The sequence below is a fragment of the Momordica charantia genome (assembly GCF_013281855.1).
Source record: "Momordica charantia cultivar OHB3-1 chromosome 2 unlocalized genomic scaffold, Mcharantia_2.0 BLBB01000002.1, whole genome shotgun sequence".
In the NCBI taxonomy this organism is placed as follows: Eukaryota; Viridiplantae; Streptophyta; class Magnoliopsida; order Cucurbitales; family Cucurbitaceae; genus Momordica; species Momordica charantia.
This window is the reverse complement of record NW_028275160.1, coordinates 339985-363715: the sequence shown is the minus strand read 5'-3', so window position 1 is coordinate 363715 and position 23731 is coordinate 339985. Positions and strand designations below refer to the sequence as shown.

The following is a 23731-nucleotide window of genomic DNA, read 5'->3' as shown; positions in this document are numbered from 1 at the left end:
TTTCGAGGGAGAAAAAATTAATTTGAGGATAGTGAAATTTGCAATCATCAAGATAAATTATTTTAAAATAAATGGAAAAATAATGAAGTGACCTGAGAGAGAGAGAAAAGGAAAGAATGAGAAAGAATATATAATAAATTATTTAATTTTTAATTTTGTATCTAATAAATTCATGAAATACTCGACATTTTTTAAATTAATTGATATGATAAACATAAAATTAGATTTTTTTTTCTTGTCTAATATGATCCTAAACTTTTAATTTTGTAACTAATAAATTCGTGAATTTTTCAGAATGCCGATAAGATCAAGGATTTATTAACTACAAAATTGAAAGTTAAATGGCCAAATAACACAAATTTGAAAGTTCAAACCTATTTGATAGATAATTCATATAATATTTTTTGTTTTCTTATTTACTAAATTAAATGGAGTGAAGGAATATCTATTTGGTTGGATTATGTTTCCATAAAATTGTTATGGAATTTTGCAATCTAAAAAGTGAACAAGCACTATTTAGATACTAATAAAATGCATAACAAATATTAAAAAAAAAATTAACGTTTGATTTGAAAAAATGTCAGTATAAAAAAAATTATTTTTTAAAATTTAAAATTTTAGATAATTGTTATTTTCCTAGGCAAAATCATTCGTGCACCGCACGAGACGGCTAACACGCTGACTGACGACATTAACAACTCATGAGCGGAAACTGGCATCGGATATATTTGTAGTATCGGAGTTAATTTCCCACCCCACCCACATCATCTTGTACTAAAAAGGAAAGAATTTTAAATTTAAAAGTAAAAGCTTCTAACGGATACGGAGGATAGGATAACATAACAGAACCTCCTTATTCAGCTCCAAAACATGGATCGATTTGCATGGCAGGGATCAGAGGGAGAGGGAGTCAGATTTTAGGGTTATGGCGCAAGAGATCACATATTAGATCCACCATCTCATCAATCTTACCATCTCCATTTCTCCTCACGATTTCACTCAACTCTCTTACTTTCTTCCTCACAGTCCCATCTTGTGTGGCGGCCAGTACCTGTTTGATGGCGTTGCCGATTTCGGCTCTTTGGATTCTGCCCTCCGCATCTCGCTTCGCCTCCACCCCCACCCCTGCTTCCTCCACCACCGCCGCGTTGTACGGCTGATCCGCCCGCATCGGAACCCCTATGATCGGAATCCCCAACCTCACGCTCTCCATCACCGAGTTCCATCCGCAGTGACTCACAAATCCCCCTATGCTCTTATGTTTCAGTATCCTCCCCTGCGGCGCCCAATCCTCCACCACCATCCCCCTCTCCTCTCCCGCCCTCTCCACGAACCCCTCTGCCAGTTCAATGATCCCGCTCCTGCTCCTGTTCGTCTCCTCTTTTGGAACCCTAACCACCCATATGAAATTTGCGCCACTCTCTTCCAATCCATGTCCTATCTCCTCCATTTCTTCCTTCGTCGGGAAGCACTCGCTTCCGAACGAAACGAAGACGGTGGAGGACGCTTCCTTCTTGTCCAGCCACTTTTTGATGCTCCCATATTCTGCATCTTCATCCTCCTCCTGAACGCTCGTCGGTTCGTAGGCTAAAGGGCCAATCGGGACAACTTTCTTGTTGAGGATAGCCGGGACGTGATCCAAATACTTCCCCTCCAGCTCTCTGAAACTATTGACCAAAACGAAGCTGGACGAAAGACTCCAGCAACCCAGCATTGCTTCCACGCATTGGAGGTCAAATTGTTGGGAACCGGCGCCGGGAGTAGTGGTTGGTCTGGAAGAATGTGGGGTCATGGCGTGAAGGACGCGAGAGAGGAGTGAGGCCCCGACAGGACTGAAGTTGATGGCATGGACAGGGAGTTTGAGGGAGGAGGCGATTTGAGGTGCCCAAGGTTGGAGAGAGTCGTAAATGAGGAGATGCGGGGCAAGTGCTTGTAGAATTGCCTCAAAGTTTTTGGCGGCGGAGGAGAAGGCTTGGAAGAGGGTGGGGATAAGGTGAGAGGGGAGGGCATTGGTGGTGTGGAGGTGGGGAGGGAGATCGAAGTGAGGAGAAAAAGGGAGATCCAATTCCACAAATTGGATGGAAGCCGCCGAAGAAGAATTCGGAAGCTTATTTAGCCTTGGTTTAATGGCTTGAATGCAAACATGGGTGGAGCAGAAGTAGATGTGGAAGTGGGAGTTGTTCCTGGTGGAGACGCACAGGGCTTTGGCCAGCTCCATGAAAGCTGTGAGATGCCCATAACCAAGCCATGGAAGCATCAAAACGTTGATGCGTGTAGGTGTACTGGTTTGCTTAGATTGTTGCTCATTATGCTGGCCTTCCATGCCAACACTCTCTGCTAGCTCTTCAATGTGGAAGATGGCAAAGAGGATGATACATATTTAATAATTTGAAAGCACCAAAAAAGGTTGATACAATATTTGTTTAGGGAGGAGTTAGTTGAATTGAACTGATGCGTGTCCCACGTGTTAACTTGATGGTCTTTCCCTTCCCACTGAACTGACGCGCTAACCACTGTTCAATTAACTATTGTAAGGAACAATCCCGTTTTTTTTTTTTTTAATAATGTTTTATTTTAAACTTTTTCTAAATATATATCATTAACCAATTTTTTTTTAAGAAAAATACATAGAAAATTGAACTATCGATGTCACTTCACGCTTTGCAATTGCATCGCGCGTGTGTGTTTTTTTTCTTTTTAATTATGGCATGTTGTTTCTTGAGGAGGAGACGACATATACCACAAATATATATAAATAATTATCACTTTGGTATAATATATAGTTGTGCATTTACTTTTTAATTCTTGGGTTTAAATCTTCCTTTATCACTTTTTCTTTTCTTTTTCTATTCAATGGAAATTCATATTGGAATTGTTTTCTCTTTTAACAAATTTAATAAATGCTATCTATTAAAATTTATCTTCTCTTACAAAATATATATTTTTCAATAGTAAATTCTTTTTATGTAATTAGTAGTTGTTTTATTCTAGAAAAAAAATTTTAATAAGTAACATTTGTTTAAAAGAGAAATATATAATTGCAATATAATTTTTTTAAGTAAGAATATTAGTGTTGATCTATGTTGAATTAGGCAAAAATTAATTTTATTTTTTCTTATAAATGTAATGCGAAAAGTTAGAGAATGTAAAAAATTGTGTATTTATTTACATAAATTAATTGTAAAATTAAATATTCATATATAACTATATTTAATGGTAGAATATGATAGTTTTGAGATGTCAAAGGGTTTATAATTTTTTAATTCCCTCCACTGTATTTTGTGTCTTCCATTCATTTTTCACACCAATTTAAAAGCTTTATTCTAAGAAAATTAATAATATAATTAAGAAACTTTAAATTTATATATATTAATAGTAAACAAGAAAATAATTGTGAAGATTTTAATGATAGAAAAATGATAAAACATTGATAAGCTATAAATATAAATTAATTTAAAATCAAGATTGAGGGGGAGAATTATAAAAAATAATTGGCCTAAATTAGATCAAATGTTTTTTTCATGATTTTGTATAATTTTTGTTTTCATTTTAAACTTATTTTATTAATAATATTATTTACTTACAATGCTCTCTAATTATAAATAATAAAAATATATTTAACGTAACTGTAATATTTCTATCCATATGAAGCACATATTAGTCTTTTATTACACTAGTTTGTTTGAAAGGAAAACGCTGTTAAAGAAGAGGTGTATAACCACTCTACCATAGGGGTAATTATGAATATTTTTGCCAATATGTCATCTTCCCATTTCATAATTAAAAAAAACATATGATGTTATGCAACGAGAAAAGTGTGAAATGACATGGGTCGTTTTTTACAAATTTTCAAACGTTATTTTGAAAAATAGTTTGGTGAATGTTAATATTTGGAATAAATTTAAAATAAAAGATTATTTAAAAAGAAAAACCTGCAGTAAAAAGTACTTGAACCGTAGGGAGGAATTTTATTATTAAATGTTGAACAACAAAATATACACATTTTATAGAAATTATTATCACGTCTTACTCCCTTCTTTTATCTCTCTCGACTTTTTAATTTTTCATAAGAATCACAAATATCAATCTTGTTTATTTGTCAAAACGAACAAAGTTCAACAATAATTGACATATACTTTCAACTAAGAGGTTATAAATTCGAATCTTCCTCCACGTGTTATTGAGAAAAAAAAAAAAAAAAGAGGTGGAAAGTAATCACAAATATCATCAATCTTTCGTCCTTTGACTATAAAGTTCATCAAACTTTAATGATCCGACGTGTTGTGAAAAGAAAAATGAGAGAGAGAGGTGGACAGTGATCACAGATATCATTCTTTTGTCCTTTTAACTATAAAGTTAGTCAAACTTTAATAATGGTTCCTTTAATGTAAAGGAATAAAAACACAAGACAAAAAAGGCCCAAAACCCCGAATTATTTACTTTATTGATTTATATTCCACCGCACTCATGACACGTGTTTTGTAACGTTCACACGAATGATAATATTTTTATTTAGATTTTTTAAAAATGATTTTTTTAAACTTATTCTAAAAATATATTATTAACCAAATTATTTCTAAAAATAATGCTTGGAAAATAGATGGTCCTCTCTTCATGATTAATGTTTGGAAAATAGATGGCCGACCAAAACACATCAGCACTCGGTCGCCTATTAACACATAGATAATACAATTATATAAGTGGTAAATTAGAGGCATATTAAATATATATCACAGATATATCAATGTTATATTATTGGTGAATCTTATAATCATATAAGAAGTTATACTAGTAGATATCAGTGGTATAACATTTGTATATCAATAGTAAATTATAAGTATATCAAGTATTATATCACATATACATAAGTGTTATATCAGTATTGTAAATCAATCATATCAAAATTTATATCCACAAAAATCATAATCGAGTGGTAAATCATATTAGAATACATATCAGTAGATATCATGCTTATATGAAAAATATATTAATTGTATATCAACTTTATATCAGTGGTATATCAGAGGCATATCGAATATATATCACACATACGTTAGTGATAAATCAATAAATAGTAATCATTATAATCATATAAAAAGTTATATTTGTGTATATCATAATTATATCAATGATATATCGATTGTAAATAAGTAGTAAATTATATATATATATATATATATATATATATATATATATATATATATATATATATATATATATATCACTGCTATATATATATATCATTGCTATTATCAGTGGTATATTAGTACTACAAAGATAAATTTGACATTTTATTATTTGACCTCTGTTTTTTTTTTTTTGGTTATATTTGCAAAACTAAAATGTTGTGCTAAATTTGTTATTCCCTTGAATTTTTTTTTGCTATATTTGCAATTGCCCTATATTTAATAAATTTGAGTCTATTCCCTAAAATATCTACAAATAATAACAAACATATAATATTATAGTTCTAGTTTAATTTTGTAAAGGTAAAATACATTTTTAGTCTTAGAAACGGATACTTCGGTTATCGATCGGCCTTTAGAAAATAGTTTTAAAAGGTCATTATAGTCAAACTTTCATTAACATTACTAACGAAATGCTGACATATCTGAAGCATTATGTGGCATTTACTAATATATTTATTGTATATGATGTGTCATTTGTGGGTTATTTTATTTTTAAAAGAAAAACCAAATAGCTGATTTTGGAAACTATATCCCATGGCTATGGATATGGATATGGCAACTTCACTGTACTGTTTTTGGGTCACGAGTTTCTCATCTAATTCTTGATTTTGCTTCTCCTGCCAAATTCGATGAGCTTTTTCAGATGGATTTATCATTCTCAACTTCGTTCTAGTTCACATTCTCCATTAATATGAATAAAAATATTTAAAAAAAAAGACTAAATAGAAATCTATCTTCATATCGAGGGACAAAAAGTATATTATACTATTTATTTAAATTTGATTCTATTTTTTTTAGTACAATATATGAGGGTGGGGATTCGAACTTATGACATGCCTTAATCACTTGAGCTATTCTCGGTTTGACAATTTGATTCTATTTTCTTGATATCAAAGATATGTGAAAGTAAATAAAAGTTATGAGCATAGTTCAACTGATTTAGATATCTATCAAAACCAGTTGTCAATGAATAAAAGGTGTGGGAAGAATGTTTGTCCTCATTCCTCCTCTCTTTACGTCGTCTGTGAATAAACATCTCCGTATGGAATACTCACTATTACTGAAATGGTTGACAACTATTTATTCTTTAAAAAAAAACTCTCCTTTCTCCTCCTGTATGTTTTTCTCCCTCTTAATTGTGAATAACATCATGATGGTTGGCAGAAGATTTTTATTGACTAATTAATACGGAAGTATTATTCATCTATATAGATAATTTTTCAGTTTTGAAAATTTAGAACAGCAAAATAGACAAACTTTAAAATCTTAACTTTTACACATAATTTTATTAAAAAAAGTATATAAATTAAACGGACCATGAAAGATGTTGAAGAGAGCGCCAAACACGTTAGATGAGCTGAGTGCATTTTCTTTTTTAATAGATAAACTTAGTTGTATAAAAACGCAACTTTTAATTGAGTAATTTGTAATAATAAAAAAATCCTATACAATAAAACAACAATAGAATTCATAATTAAACTGGAAATACCATTTTTGTAAGCCCAGATATCTGGGCTTGCTTTCACCGACACGAGAGATTCCCAAATCAGAATCCTCCATTTCCAGGTTGACGGAAAATAGTAAGATAATGGAATATACTTGTTTTCAAAAGTGGTGAGATAAAAGATACCTCGCTCCTTACCTATTAGGGGTATTCACGAGTTGGATTGGCCATACTTGAAAACCGACGGGTCTAATGGCCAACCCAAATATTTCGGATTTGGTCGGATCGGGTTGTCGGTTTGTTCCCTTTGCTGCGACGACGACGGTGGGCTGCGGTGGCTGAGATTAAAATCAATATAGGGATGAGATTAAAGGAAAAAAATAATTATATATTTATAATTAAATATATATATATATATATATATATATAAAACTATGTTGGGTTGGGTCGGGTTGACCTGAGTTTTTTAAGGTCCAATCCGAGACCCGACCCAACCCAGTCGGATTGGGAATTTTACAACCCAACCCAAACCAGAGATTAATTGAACCCACGGGTTGGATTAGGTTGGGTTCGGTTCGGGTTTTTTGAACACCCCTATTACCAATAGATCATTTCTTGTCCTCACCATCGTTGAAAAATTGACAACTCGTTATATTAAAACAAAAAATCTCTATTTTTGACAACCATCTCTTTAAGGAAGTCCAAAATATAGCATAATTTTGCAACGAGCAATTCAAATATAACCTATATGATTTATATAGGTTATTTTGCTCTGTTTATGAACCCATATACAAGTCACCTTCTTGTGTTGTGTTTGTTATAGGCGAGCAGTCATTTATTAGGAGCATTTTTACAGTATGATTATGGAAGAGAAATTTAGCAAATATTATGGTGTGGTTATAAGAGCGGTATTAATATTAATATGTATAGAAAGCAAAAGAGAAGCAAAAAAGTGAAAGAAAGAATATGTTAGTTAGAGCACAGAACAATGGTGGATGCGACGCTTGAGGAAGCCACGTGTTTTCCTATCATTGGACTGTTTCGGCAATTTCCTGCTCTTCATCATCTCTTGCCGCATCGCTTCCATCCGTCTATCCAAATGAATGACAACACAAATGCAAATATATTACCCACAAGCCCTTCAATTTTAAAACATAAAATTTATTTCTCAATCTCAATTCTTCCCCCTTCTCTTCTTTTTATCGAATCATTGATAAGTAAATGTTTTTTTCGCCATTTTAGATTTAAGAAATACTTAAAATAACTTTTGAGGAATAAAATATTCAAGAATCTCAAACGTAAGGTAGTAGTAAATTCTATATTCCTCTCCCAGAAGCACAAATTTCAAAGACTTTGGAAAATACAAGCTTTGCAATCAACTTCAGTTTAGTATATAAAAAGGATTGGATCTAGATCTCGAAAATGTAAGTGAAAAATTAACTTCCCACAAGCAAAATCTTCTGATTCAATCAATCAATCAATTGTTCTAGGTTCATAGTATCATAGAGAGAAAGAAATATTAAGATTAAAGAGACTACCAACACGAAGGAAAGCATTGCAGCAAAGAAACAGAAACAGGATACTGAAAAACAGTACCGCAAATAATGAAAACGAGAGAGACAAACATAGATAGTAAATGTAAATCAAAATGGAGACATCCTAAATGGGAAAACAAATCGTATCAACTTATCTGCCCATATCCCTCTTCATTTTTAAGCAGATTAAGGTTAAGATTTCAGTTGATTAGTTCTCACTTGGCCATCATGACTTTGACAAATTCCTCATAGTTGATTTGCCCATCGCCATCCACATCTGCCTCGCGGATCATTTCATCGACTTCCTCATCGGTCAGCTTCTCACCAAGATTTGTCATTACATGCCGGAGCTCAGCTGCAGAAATGAACCCATTCTGATCCTTATCAAACACGCGGAAAGCTTCCTTCAGCTCCTCCTCTGAATCAGTGTCCTTCATTTTTCTTGCCATCAGATTAAGAAACTCCGGAAAGTCGATAGTTCCATTTCCATCGGCATCAACTTCATTGATCATGTCCTGGAGCTCAGCTTCAGTTGGATTTTGGCCCAGTGACCGCATTACAGTCCCCAGTTCCTTGGTGGTGATGCAGCCTAAAAATAAGTGGAAATTGTAATCAATATTAAGAACAGGAAGGATTCACCATCTGACTTACCTCAGAAGAAGCAATAAACATTTTAACGGGAAAATCCAAAGGTTATGGGTATGGAGTAACATGGGATCGACATTAAGTTCAAAGCATGTGGCTTAAATTTGTAGTAAACAAAAACTCCCAATATTATCAAATGCCAACAGGTCTAGATACTCTATTCAAAGCACAAGTGACGTTCAAACACATTTTGGTTTACATGTAGCCACCAACTCTCAAGAAATTTCCAACGCAATCTCAGTGCCAAGAGAAAGAATACAATAAACAACAAACAAAATACAAATCCATGTAATCAGTGTAAAGCTTGACATATATTAACAACCAATTACATCATAATAATTAATGAATTCAATGAACCTAGTTACTAAAAAGAAACAAGGGGAAGAGGTAGTAGGAGTCCTTGGCTAAATGGGAGGATGTACTGTTTTGGAAGTGGTTGAGTAGTAGACCTTTACAGTTGAAATTTCCCACTTCTTTTCAGTGACACGAGAATTGTATTTGGTTTTTCATGCTTGGGACATGGATTCTAGATCTTTGAGAATCTTGGCAAGATGAAAATCTCCTTGAGCATGAAAGTAGAGAGTTTAGAGGCCTAAGTGAACGAAGTGTCTTGGGTGTCAAAAGAAGATAGAAGAATCTAGACGAAGTGTGATTCATCTAGTAAATTTTCAGTCAAATCGTTGGTAAGAGCAACTTTTAATTGTCCTAATGTAGTAGACCTGTATTAAATCCTGTTGGAAGTCAAAGAGCCGAAGAGAAGACAATATTTTCATTTGGATTGCCTGTTTGGGTGGTTCTAATACGGTGGACAGAGTACCAAAAAAGAAAACCTTGCTTTTGTCTCTTACAGTTTCTGTTCCTTGTTTCTTGGTGGGAGAAGACCAATATCACTGGTCCTCTCAATGTTCCTATGGTGGCAAATGTTGGAAAACCCTCTTCTAAGATCATCGTGAACTTTCAGGCGTTCAATTCAGTTCCCGTACAAATCAACAAAGTATGTCCAATTTAACCTAGGCTAAACAACTCAAACTGGAATTGAGTGTGATACACAAACAAACTACATGGGTAGATTTCGAACGGTTGGTGAGAGAGATTACAACTTAATGGAACATATAAAATAAATTAATATTGACTAAACAGTAGACAGGGAACATGATCCAATACATTAAAATTCAGCCCAATACGAGGACTGTAGCTGATCCTAATAAAACAAACACTTAAAGACATAAAACAATAGAAATACTAAAATAGCAAGTCAGACCCACAATATAACGAAGCCACGGGGAGATATGTACTATTCCTTATAACATAAACCGCCTCAAAAGTCAAAAGCAGAAAATGCAGCGATCCAATTTGCAAGGAGATTATTCTCATTTTCACTTCCGGACGAAGCACGGTAATGCTGAGAATCATCTTCAAACGAAATCTATCACATCGACATGCCATCATCCAGGCTGACCAAGCTTCCAAATCACGGAAGGTTCACCGTAATCCACATTTCAAGATAACCGAAACAGATCGAGAAAACCCAGGAACACGGAACCAAAACACATCGAGAAAAACGAAAACATTATATAATCCACACAAAAATCAATCAACGGCAAGCAAAGCAGATAGCATAATAATTCCAGGAGCACGTAAACAGATCTAAAACGGGGGAAGTGGAAATCAAAGAAAAAGAAAGAAAGGGGGATGCGAAATGGAGAGGGATCTGAAAGAAGCAGACCATCGCCGTCCTTGTCGAACAAGCTGAAGGCCTCCTTGAACTCGGAGATCTGATCGTCGGTGAGCTGGTCAGCCATGGAATTGATGTGCAGAAGGAGGAATGGGGGAAGGGATGAAAAAGAGAGAGGAGAGATCCAGGCGAGGCGAGGCGCGACTCAGAATAGTAAAAACCAGCGAAGGGCATATAAATAGGAAAATCAAAAAGCGAGGCATCTGGTTCTCGCTCGTCCTCGTGTAATAATTTTCCCTTTCCCTCTCCCTCCCCCCCCCTCCTTTATGCCATTTTTCCCTTTTATTCTTTCTTTCCTTTTAACTAACCATTTATTCTTCCATTCTCTCCAAAAACAATTTCTCCTGCAACTTTTCAGTATCTATCATCTCAAACATATTCTTATCATTTCCATTTTCATAAATGTCACCTTCTCAATAAATATTACAAATATATCTACAATCAATTGATTGATATGCCAATTACCACTTAATCATGCTCATTTTGACATATTTTGACAATTTGAACTATGCTAAAATTTGATTGTGAACTTTCATTCCGCCAATTCAAGGCATAATTCATATTTATTACCATTCTTAAAATTGATTAGTGAATTCTCGCTGTACTTATAAGAAAACTCACTTTCTCTATTAATTAAGATTGATGTAATAGTTAATTTAGATTATATTTTTTGTTTTTAAACTTCCATGGTGATTTTATTTTCTATCTTAAACTGGAAACAGTAATACTATTTTAGTCCTTCAAATTTGTACTTTTAGTTAAACAGGGATAAACTAAAAGCCTAAGAGATTAAACAACATAAATGAAACGACATTAAACAGCAGAAAAGAAAAAAAAAAAAAAAAAAGAACACGAGGAGACAGATATGAGAGACTAAAAATGGATAAAGATAAAGCGAAACAAGATTAGTGACATAAAAAGAAAGAGGGAAGGAAAAATCAAAGAGGAGGGGAGAAAGGTTATCTAAGAAAGGTTTGCAGTTCCAGTATGTGTTGAATCAGGATATACATTGTCATAAAAAAAAAAAAAAAAAAACAAATGCAGCATATAATATATAAATATATATTTTATAAATTCTGTACAATATTCCATGCATTTTTTGTCGAATTATAAATTTGGTATACTAACTTTAAAATATGGAAATTGCATAGTTAAAATCTTCTACACATCTCAAAAGATGATTTCATCTATTTTTTAAATTTTCAAACATAGAAACAATTTTAAAATCCTTATTTTGTCGGAAGTACTTCCTAGCAATATTGAGACACTCATATTAGATATATATCACATACATATTGTACAGACACTGTATTATATCAAATGCAGATATATATCATTTGAGTAAATTATCATTTAAAAATTGGACCTTCATTTTTTATGAAAAGTGTCATATTTGACAAAATTAGATGTGGTTGCTATTTTGCTAATTTTACAAAATATTTTTGTCATATTTACAATTACCTCTTTAAAACACAATGTTTAATACATTTTTAAAAGTGCATAATATAGACATATCTATCTATATTATGAATGTTGTGTCTAAATATTTAAAATTCAAAATGTATTTAGTAGATTTGTATATTTAATGATATTTGTCTAATGGATCACGTATTAAATATTTTTCAAATAAAGAAATTATTGGACACAAAATTTAGAATTTAAAATTTATAAAATACTTTATAAAATTTAAGGACTTTAAAAATACAAAATTAACCCTTTCAAAAAAAGCAAAAAAATAAACATTACAAAACCAACCGTTCACATCATACAACATTTTAAGTAGAGTAATTTATTAAATTAAATCTTAAAATTACCGACATAAACTTAGCTGAATATACTAAAAACAATACTGGTTTAAAATTTGGGGAATAAACCGTAATTTAACGTGAGCATAGATGAAGGTTAAAAGGGTATTATTGTCTTTTCACGGAGATCAGTGGCATTAGCTAGAGTTTTCTTTTTACTGGAAGGGGCTAGTTTTGCAGAAGGTGCTAACTGGCGTCTGTTTTCCAAATCCAAACGGAGGGAGAGTGAGTGGGCAACGGAACGGAGACGCTAATTTCGAGAAAATCCCCCAAGTCCGTCTTCACTAGATCGCTGTAGTCGCCACTTTCCACCGAACGTCTCCGCCCTCCACCTTCCACTTTGCAATTCACTCTCGCAACCATGGGTTCCGGTCCTTCTTCTCCTCTCTCTTCTTGTTCGCTGTTTCTCTTGTTATTTTATTGGATTCTACCAGTGCTTAGGGTTTTAGGAAGTTTTTCGACTTCCTGCTAATCGGCGTGTTTACAATGCCTTGCATTTCGTTTTTCTTTGTTTCATCTGGCTCGTTTCTGCGAGTATAATTAATGGGTTGAAGAACTTTGCATCATTTATGGTTTAAATTATTGTTATACTCTCTTTCTTCCTATGGAATCTCGGTTTCTTGCGTCCTAGACGGGGGTGACGCGTGTTCCTTTTTTATGCAAATTGCAAATATAATTAATTTATCTTCATTCCACTTGTTTGTTGTTTTTTCTTCATTTATTCTCTCTGAAACACCACCCAGATAAGAAAAAAGTTTGCTCATGTAATAAATAATAGTGTCTGAAACTGTAATGGCAGATGCGGATATGGAGGACTATGGTTTTGAGTACTCGGACGAGGAGCCTGAAGAGCAGGACGTTGATATTGAAAATCAATACTACAACTCCAAAGGTACCTTGAATGCTGTCTTGAAGCTTTGCAATCGCATTCTTTCCTGTCTTGCGCATCAAAAAAACATTATTTCTTGTCATACTTGTTTTCATGGTGTAGATAGCTATTTGATCCAATTCCAGCTCAAGCCTAGTTTCATAGAATCAATGTTTTGGAGATTTTTTGGTGGACACATTGGTTATGTAGAACAGGGAGTTTGGTTTGTCTGTTTGTTGCACTACTATTATCTCCCTTCTTTTAAACATAGAGAAGAGTAAGATAAAATATCCCTTGGGAGTTTTGAATATCACTCCATTTGGCTTATACAAATTTCTGGAAAGTAATCTCAATATTGCTAGGAAGTACTTCTGACAAATGCTAAAAAAGTCACTGAAACACTTAATACATTTACTGAAAGAAACTAACATTCAGAGTTCGGTGAATAATTCTTAAATATAATGGAAGCTATTAGGCTTTCATTGTTCTCCTATTCATCTTCACTTGGCTGATACCCATTTCTTTATTTGTATTGAAAAGCCAGGATTGATGTGGCACCCTAGATTCATACAATTATCTAAGTTATAATATTTTCTTTGAATGAAAGAAGTGGCTCTCACACCCATGTAACCCTTCTCTGGTTTTCTTCTGGAGCTTTTGAACATCTTTTTCTCTGTCCATCTTAGGCACAGACGTGATGTGTATTTCTTTTAACTGCCTCATCTTTATATTACTTCGAGTTATTTTTTCCTGGTAGTTGTTATATCGTTACCTCCTATTAATTTCTTCACAAATAGGTTTGGTTGAAACGGATTCCGAAGGAGCACTTGCAGGGTTTGCTGAGGTGGTACGCATGGAACCCGAGAAGGCAGAGTGGTAAGTGTGGTATTGATTTCTTTGTTTGTGCTTGCTAGATTCATGGAAATGGATTCTACGGAGGCTCACTATCCAGTTATGCTTCGCTCATTCATTTTGGACTTATTTTCGAAACAAGTTTGCCGTTTAACTTATCAGGAACCATATTTATCTACTTTCTGAAAATGGAAGGCTTTGGATCAAAAGAAACCTGATTTCTTGTTGATCTGGATCGAAAATGGCTCGGGATTCTTTGTAATAGAAAATGTGGCACTTTAGATTTTTTAATTTCTGGATGAAATACATGACTCCACCACAGCTTATTTTAGCTCATTATTTTCTCTCAGATGCCTTGGTTTGAAAGCCTCAAGATGTTAGATTCAATGATGCTCGACTTATGTGAAAATTGAAATTACTGTTTCTCTCTCTCTCTATTCTACCAATAGCTCTGCTTTTGTGACTGTATTTTTATTTTTATTTTTTGTATTTGCCAGGGGCTTCAAGGCTCTGAAGCAAACTGTCAAGCTTTATTATAAACTGGGGAGGTATAAAGAAATGATGGATTCATATCGAGTGATGCTTACATACATAAAATCAGCAGTGACCCGTAATTATAGTGAAAAATGCATAAACAATATCATGGATTTTGTATCTGGATCAGCAAGTCAAAACTTTGGTCTCTTGCAAGAATTTTATCAAACCACCTTGAAGGCTCTTGAAGAGGCAAAGAATGAGGTCAGAAAATGATTCTACTGACTAATTTTACCATCTCTTGCATTCCTTAATCAAGATGCCTTATGTCCTGTTGCTCTCTTATGATGGTGTGTAGAGGCTTTGGTTCAAAACAAATTTAAAACTCTGCAAGATTTGGTTTGATATTGGTGAATATGGTCGCATGATTAAGGTAACTTTCTCCACACCCCCCTCAAAAAAAAAAAAAAAAAAAAATCCTTAACAGTTTAATGCTTATTTGGATGTTTAGTGATCAAATAAATTTCTTTTCACCTCTAGATTTTGAAGGAACTCCATAAGTCCTGTCAAAGAGAAGATGGCACAGACGATCAAAAGAAAGGAAGCCAACTTCTGGAGGTATATGCAATCGAGATTCAAATGTATACTGAGACTAAAAATAACAAGAAGCTCAAGGTAATATTTTCTGTCATTTCTTGTGCATTCCATTTGTAGTTACATGATATGGTGTAATTATATGTTGATAGCACCTCCTTGATTTTAGGGCTTGCTGATTGTTTCATAGTAAAAGAATTGCAGTGCTCATTGATTACTTCCTCCCCTTTCTTTTTTGGTTTTCCAATGGGAAAATTTCATTGAAATGGTGAACTGGACAAGGCAAGAATCCAACAGAAAGCCTTATTCCAATCACTTTAATCACAACAAAATGATTAAAGATCTCCAAGAAGAGGAAACAAAAACAGTGATCACCCGCACATAGTTGGAGTCACTCTCCACCACTTTAAAACTTTATTCCTCTGAAGCCAAATTTCCCATAGTTGCTTCAACAGTATAGCCTTTACCCAGAGAACTTTAATTTTTTTTCTTAATTTGGTGACATATAAAACTAAGCAGGGAAAGCCACGGACAAAACAAAGGTCTCTTTTAGCAGCTTGTTAGAAGCCCAAGGGAGAGGGTACGGCAGAAAAGAAACAAGCAGTTAACAGTTTGTTCTCTTTCCTTGCACCGAAAACACTATTTGGAGAAGGAAAAGCATTAGGATTCATGCCTGTACCTTGTCTTCGGTGTTAAGACTTCATGCCTGTACCTTGTCTTCTGTGTTAAGACCTGGCATAATGTTGGAACATCCACCCAAGGAGACATCTCCTGGATAGAGGGATTGAAGAATGGCTGACATTCAAACAAAAACCACCAAGAGAATGACATAAGATGGGATCTGGGTTCTTTTAGTATCTTCCCCTTTGTTAACTGTGCTTGGAACAGGCCGAGATTAGATGGTTTCTTGTTCTCCGGAGTATCCTTTGCTTTTGTTCTTTCTACAATTTGGTAAGAGTAGGGTTGAGATTGTGAGTAATTCTTGGTGGGTCCTAGAGCTTTTCATCTTTGAACTTGCTATAATCTGTACTGTTGTTTGTCTTGGTATGCTATCTCTCTCTATCTCAGATGATTAGTTGAACTCCCATATAATCCTTCTTTGGCCATATTAATATATAATTGCCTTATTTTTTATCTTGAATATTCCCCCCTTGTCTGTGCTATTGTGATGCAGCAATTATACCAGAAAGCCCTTGCGATAAAGTCAGCCATACCCCATCCACGTATTATGGGAATAATTCGGGAGTGTGGAGGAAAGATGCATATGGCAGAGCGTCAGTGGCCAGAAGCAGCTACTGATTTCTTTGAGGCTTTTAAGAACTATGATGAAGCTGGGAACCAAAGGCGGATCCAGTGCCTGAAGTACGGTTCCTTTCTGTTTTCTTATTGTCATTACTCACTTATTAGTGTTACTGCCAGACATAATTAAACCAAAACTTAATTTAATAAAATTTGTATATTGAACTCTAGCACTAAATACATGAAAACCAGGTTCTTTAAATAAACAATGGTTTGTAACCAACTCATGTACAGGTCATACAACTAATTACTCCAACAAACTCATAGTTAATACAACTTACAGCTAAAAACCATTGGATCTTCAAAGATAAGAATTCTTCTTTTGATTCTTTTTGTAATGGTGTCAAGCACAAGGTGTCGTGGAGGTGTTCAAGTCATCCTAAATTCTTTTGCAATTACAGGATCATTAGTGATGGAAGGACTATTACTTGTTAGCTTCTTTAGTGGGGTTTCCTCTACCCAACTTTTAGGCTGTTTTTGTTTCATATATATATATATATATATATATAAGAACAAACCATCATGGGATGGCTGAAGTGTCAATGAGGGCCAATGTAAATAGCAAAGGACTTAGAGGGATTTGGTTCAAATCATGGTGGCCACCTACTTAGGATTTAATATCCTATGATTTTCAGATTTAGAGGGATTGAGTTCAAACCATGGTGGAACCTACCTAGGATTTAATATCCTACAAGTTTCCTTGTTAATCAAATGTAGTAGGGTTAGGCGGTTGGCCCGTGAATAGCCGAGGTACGCGCAAGCTGGTCCGGACACACGGATATCAAAATAAAGAAAAAAAAAATATATATATATATATATATATATATATATTAAATCCTACAAGTTTCCTTGTTAATCAAATGTAGTAGGGTTAGGCGGTTGGCCCGTGAATAGCCGAGGTACGCGCAAGCTGGTCAAAAAAAAAAAAAAAAAAAAAAAAAAAAAATATATATATATATATATATATATATATAAAAGAACAGCCTACAAAGCAAACGATCTCCTTATTAATAATATCTAGCAGGGGTACTTTTAGTTCAAGAGTTCAGCGCCTGTTCTTATCATTAGAAGTTTATGGGATCTCATAGTCCTTATACCTAGGTTGTAAATTTCAGCTGCTTTAAACTATCCTGCATTCTATTATAAACTTGGGTAGATGGCATGCTATGATGCAGAAAGGAAAACAAATAAACTATGTTAGATTTATGGGGAAGTGGTACAAGATTTTTCCCTCTGATGGTTTAGAATCGGTAGATTATACCTGAAGCATTGAGGAGATGAATTATTTATAAATTTCTTTTTTAATTCAAGTTTTACATACAAAGGATTAGGACTTGGCATCTAATAACTAATGCAATTCAGCTTGATGAGATTTTTTTTTTTTTTTTTAAATTTTTTGGCATAGGAAAAACTTTTAAAATCTCCACTGTTACTTAAACTTGCCCATAGAGTTGCCTTAGTTGAAGAACCCTTGCTCTATAATTTGCTCTATGTTCATCTTCTCTTACATGTCTATCCTAAAAAAAAAAATAGTGAAATTTAACTGGGGCAAAAGAGTTTTTTCTTATTATTTTGTAGTGTCATGCTGTGTCTCAGTAATAAGGCGCCATCATTGATCTTATTCAACTCATCAATCTTAAATGTTTCTCTTATACCGTCTTATTATTCAGCTTTTATTAAATTAATGTCCCCCCTCCCCAACAAAAAAAAAAAAAAAACACAGATATCTAGTCTTGGCCAATATGCTGATGGAATCTGAGGTCAATCCATTTGACGGTCAAGAGGCAAAGCCGTAAGTTTCAACTATGAGTTCTGCTTTAAGTTTCTTTTGCTCTCCCCCTGATATATAGTTTGCAGGTATAAAAATGACCCCGAGATTTTGGCAATGACTAATCTTATTGCAGCATACCAAAGGAATGAGATACTTGAGTTTGAGAAAATTCTCAAGGTAACTGGGAAATAGATGTATGCGTTTTTCCAGCTCTACTTCCCCCCTCCCTGGTTCAGCTTTGATGACACGGTTTTCCTTCTTCCTCTCTTTTATTTTTATTTTTTATATTCCTTTAATGGCAGAGCAATAGAAAAACAATAATGGACGATCCATTCATTCGGAATTACATTGAAGATTTGTTGAAGAATGTTAGAACCCAAGTGTTGCTCAAACTTATCAAGCCTTACACAAGAATTCGGATTCCATTCATATCAAAGGTGTATCTTTAGCTCTGTGTTTGTGTCTTTTCTCTTTTCCTTTTCAGAAACCAGCCTTCACCATTCCTTGATATCTGGTGTGTGATTGAAACTTGCACAATGCCGTGTGTGGTTCCGTCTGTATGGGGCTGTGAATATGATGTTTATCCCCCACCCAAAGAAAAAAAAGAAAGGAAACAGAATCTAACTAGGGTTTGTTATTATTATTATTATTTATTAATAATAAAATTTTATGCTTACCAGGAGCTTAATGTGCCGGAGAAAGATGTTGAGCAATTATTAGTTTCACTAATCCTGGATAATCGCATTGATGGTCACATCGATCAAGTAAACCGGCTTTTGGAGCGCGGTGACAGGTATGTTCTTTGTTGATATTTTCTTCAAAGGATGCAGAAAATTAGGAATATGAAGCGTAATTGGTAACCCTGCAGGTCAAAGGGAATGAAGAAGTATACTGCTGTAGATAAATGGAACACCCAGTTGAAATCCCTGTTTCAAACTGTCAGCAACCGAGTATATTGATACCCAAATTGTTGTTTTATTTACGTCGTGTTGAGGAGTCTCGCGAGTCTCTAATTTTTTGTGTGTTAAATTCTACGCCCCGTCTGTTTTTAAAGCACAATGTGAATGACACTGTATCTGATGATGTCCCCTGCTACCTAGAAACAGTCACATTTTCATCCAAAATTATCCAGGTAAGGTCATGTATAGGAAATTAAACCTATTTTACAGGACACGAGTTTTTTTTTTTTTTTTTTTTTTTAGGTTCTTGGAGGACAGACTATTTGATTTTACATGGTATTTGAGGACTTGGTGAAAACTAGGAGCATCAAATTCTTGTAAGACTTCGAAAAGATAAAATGAAATAAAAGCAACACTTTGTGATTTCTCTTGCGTAACTTGGTACAGAGCTTCTCTGGGGGCGAATCAGTATGCTTTGAGCAACGCCTTGTATTATCATTGTCAAAATCGAAGTGATTTAAAATCCCTCTAAAAAAAATAGCTTAGGGCATATTTGAGAGTGATTTTAGTGTGATTAGGATCATTCACTAATCTCAAAATCACTACTATTTTAAAATGACAAATTCCACGATAATTTTCGAGTGATTTTCCAATATCACTTTTATTCACAGTTCCTGATCATGTGAAATTTGGGCCACAAGTTTTTGGTCTGACTGATTCAAATAGCTTTCGAGTCCTTGTTTATTACAGGGAGAATGGCGGAGGGTATGTATTTGTGGTTGATTTTTGAGGTCAAAATTTGTTCTTATTTCGATTTAATTTAAATTTTTAGAGATGTCTGTTTTAGGTCTTCAGTCTTCACATGAAAATGATTTTTTTTTTCAGTAGTTATTTAACATAAAATATAAATATATTTTAATAAGTTATACTTTTAGATACTTGTTCATGTAGATGTCTTATTCAGCACATAAATGAACAAATGAGTGCTATATCAAGTTTTTGTTAAATAATTTTTTCTAAAAAATAATGATTTGAGAAGCAATATATATTAGTTAAACCTTGATTTTTATTCAGATAGTAGCTTCCCCAGATGGAATATGTCATTTATTACAAGATTTTTTGAGGACTTGGTACCTATGCAATGAAGAATGTGACAAAGACATACGTTGAAGTACTTAAATGCGACTTGGCAAACTAAAATTGTGAACTAAAAATTAATGGGAGAAGAAAAAAAAAAAGAAAATGGCAACCTAAGATGGATAAATTAGGCTATCGGTTGTCACCCACATGGTTGCTGGAGACATGGGTCCTTTTCTACCTATGGATTCACAATTTGTTCATACGTTTTGCCAACCTAGATTTTCAGTTTTTGCCCCTTTGGTTGGTCCAAATTTAGAGCTCCATCTCCTTCCCTAAAAAGCTTTTAGACCATTCGGGTGTTGGCAGAAGGGCTCGAACCTGAATCTTAGATGTAGTCTCTTGCCACTGCGCCAACACCCAAAGGTGCAAAATTAGGTTAGTTTGATATATATATATATATATATATATATATATATATATTTAAGTAAAATTATATATCTCCGCCTTTATACTTGGTGAGTTAAGTTGGGTTTTTGTCTTTTTCTAATTTATGTACTATGATTAAATCTTATTAATCATTGATGGTTCACTAACGACACTTTTTACTCTAAATTATTGGTATAGGTTGATAAACTTATGATATAATTTAAAGTGTCCAGTAAGATATCATGCGTTGATGTGTGCTTAGTTTTTACATGAAGTAAATAACTTTGGACAACTTTATAATAAGAGATCAAAATGGAATTGGCAAGTGGCAGGAGTGATATTATAAGTTTGTTCAAACATTTCGACTAAAAAAGGCCAAAAATTTTACAATTTGATCCGACTTGCACGTGCTGTATCAATGGGAAAACAAGCCTTTTTTCGAAGTGCCAAAAAAAAAAAAGAGAAAAAAAAAACAGTTTTGAAAATTGGATGAGAGTTATTTTAGAAAATAAACCAAACGAAAAGAAAGGGGAAAAAAAAGAACTTTGGCATGTGCTTTTACTTCGAGAGATTAGATGCATGCTTGAAATCGTACGTAACAATAAATGGTTGAAGTATAAATTTAGTTTTCGAATAGGAATTTTTAATTGTAATTTTATGGAGTCTTTCAAATCGAACTGCAATAATAATAGCAGCAAGTTTATTGGATAAATATTAGTCTTTACTGTAGGAATATTCAAACTTCCGATATCTAAGGAAGGTAAGTAATGCTCTAATCTTTATTAAAAAAAAATAATGTCTTGATTTTTAGTTGAATTGTGTTCATGTTTTTTTAAATATTATCAAATTAAGGTATGAAGTTCGAACCTCTAACCTTAAGGGAAGAATTAGACGACATTATGAGCTATGTTCATGTTGATATATTTATGTTCACGTTGAAAGAAAAATATTAGTTGATCTGACATGAAGTGTTAAAATAAAGTAGATAGTAGATATAAAATCAAATAATAAAATAAGAAATACAATATATATTTACTTTAAAGATGTATGTAGTATATTGCATGTATTGTTTTATTTTGTACAGTACTAACAAAAATAAAATTCAAAATACAAAGTTGTTAAATGATTTAAAGTTCAAATTCATATAATAAGATTGTGAGTTTGGTAGAAGGAGAGAGGGGCAGGAATGGTAAATAAGCGTTTTGGTACGTTACAAAAGTACAAATACAAAATAGGAGGAAGTCGCAGTGAAGAGAAATGACTGCGCCAACCTCAACTCAAGACGAGCCATTATTGTAATACGATGTGCCAAAAATATTTGCCATGCTCGTTGATATAGCAATAGTTTTTAAGTTTTTACAAATATGATCAAAATTTTAAAATATGATTTTTCATTTCTTTTAATTACAATTTTGCCCTAACAAAGTACTTGATATTTAATATATTTGATTATATAACTTATATACCATGTTGTGGTGTGGAAAATAGTGGACTATGTATCGTGTTTGGAACTTGGTGTGTGGTTCGAATATTCATAAATTGGAAGTTCGAAGTCAAAAGACAACCATCATTTCGTACCGACCAGATAGAAGCCATGAGATCGAAGGTTGAAACTCGATAAACCGCTTAACTCCCTACATTGTGTATTGTGCCTAATTTTCCAGAGAAAGCATTGTGGCTGATCATTATGTTAACCGTCTTCTATAAATAGCAAAGGCAAATTCATCCTCAAGTACGTCCGCGAATCTGTGAATACACTTAAGAGTGAAATAGTTTAGACTCGAACTAACTTAGCGTCAGAGTGCTCATTTTTATTTTGCAGGTCTTCAAACAAACTAGATTCATGATTTAAACGAATAAATTTCATGTTCAAGCATACTGAATATAAAGTATATAACTGATGTACCTAATATGAAGTATATCAATTGCACTAATATATGTATTGATATACTTCATATTAGGTATATCATTGATAAATCTTATTCGAGGGTGAATGTATTAGTTTAAGTAATGTTGCAATTTTCTTATCCATAAATAAAGTATATTAGTGACATACTTCATTTTAGATATATCACGTATGTAACTGATATAGATAATATGAAGTAATAATTGATATGCATAATATAAAGTCTATCCATTGCATTAAAAATATCAGTGGTATACTTTATTTTAAGTATATTATTAATATAACTACTATACCTAGTAGGTATTATACATCAGTAACACTAAATATATGAAAAATATACTTCAAATCACTAGTATATCTTCTTTGAGTTTAAGATTTTGGTTTAAATAATATGGTAGGTTTCTTATTAATATATCTAGAATAGGAGTGATATACTTAATTTTAGATATATCACTTATATAACCAATATATATAATATGAAGTATATCGTCACGTTAAATATATAAATAATATACTTCATATTATTAGGTATATCACTAATATATCTTATTTAGATTTAAGATTTTTGTCTAAGTAAAATTGTAGGTTTCGTATTAATATATTATGTATATTAGTGATAATACTTTATTTTAAGTGTACCACTTGTTGATGCAGGAATTTGATATGAGATCCAACGTTGAATGCTACGATGAACACCTACACACACATGAGATCTACACACCGGTATAGTGCTAAGCTCAACACACTTTGATGCATAAATCAGACAAAAAGTTTAATTGAATAGCAAAAAGTAGGGTTGTACAGAACACACACCTCGTGCTCTATGCTTTTCCTCTTATTTATAAAAGGATTCTACTCGGGTTGACTTAGGTGGACTAGCTCTCGATCGAGTCGATTGGATTGAGTGGTTTGACCCAGCCGGCTTAACATCGACGGTTCGACCCACGTCACTTCTCTGGCGTCACTTTAGGTAACTTAGTACAGTAATCCTACCCATAGCACCAATGATATAGCTAATATACCTAATACAAAGTATATAAGTTATATTAAATATATGAATGATATACTTCATATTAGATATATCATCGATAAATATTCCTCAAATTGAAGATACTGGTATGAATAATATAAAATAATAGATATATGAGTTTAGGTGGGTGGTAATTGAAAACTATTTATAATCGCGACATCATCCGTTCCGCTAATAAA

General features: G+C 33.4%; 2 protein-coding genes and 1 pseudogene across 2 annotated transcripts; 1 reads left to right on the top strand and 2 right to left on the bottom strand.

Moving 5' to 3' along the window:
* Positions 1-775: 775 nt before the first annotated feature.
* On the bottom strand, positions 776-2525 carry LOC148212616 (mogroside IIIx synthase pseudogene; annotated as a pseudogene).
* Positions 2526-8058: 5533 nt separating this feature from the next.
* LOC111021248 (calmodulin-7) lies at positions 8059-10826 on the bottom strand. Its single transcript, XM_022298132.2, has 2 exons — positions 10540-10826; positions 8059-8757 (listed from the first exon to the last, which is right to left on the bottom strand). Exons 1-2 carry the CDS (start codon positions 10613-10615, stop codon positions 8384-8386), a joined length of 450 nt encoding a protein of 149 aa, XP_022153824.1. The 5' UTR covers positions 10616-10826; the 3' UTR covers positions 8059-8383.
* Positions 10827-12535: 1709 nt separating this feature from the next.
* Positions 12536-19535, top strand: FUS12 (proteasome family protein). The gene is made up of 12 exons (XM_088121104.1): positions 12536-12724; positions 13153-13245; positions 14019-14097; positions 14571-14811; positions 14906-14980; positions 15088-15222; positions 16316-16503; positions 18164-18232; positions 18298-18388; positions 18514-18648; positions 18892-19004; positions 19080-19535. The coding sequence occupies exons 1-12, from the start codon at positions 12715-12717 to the stop codon at positions 19168-19170; spliced, it is 1320 nt and encodes a 439-aa protein (XP_087977230.1). The 5' UTR covers positions 12536-12714; the 3' UTR covers positions 19171-19535.
* The last annotated feature ends 4196 nt before the right edge of the window (positions 19536-23731 follow it).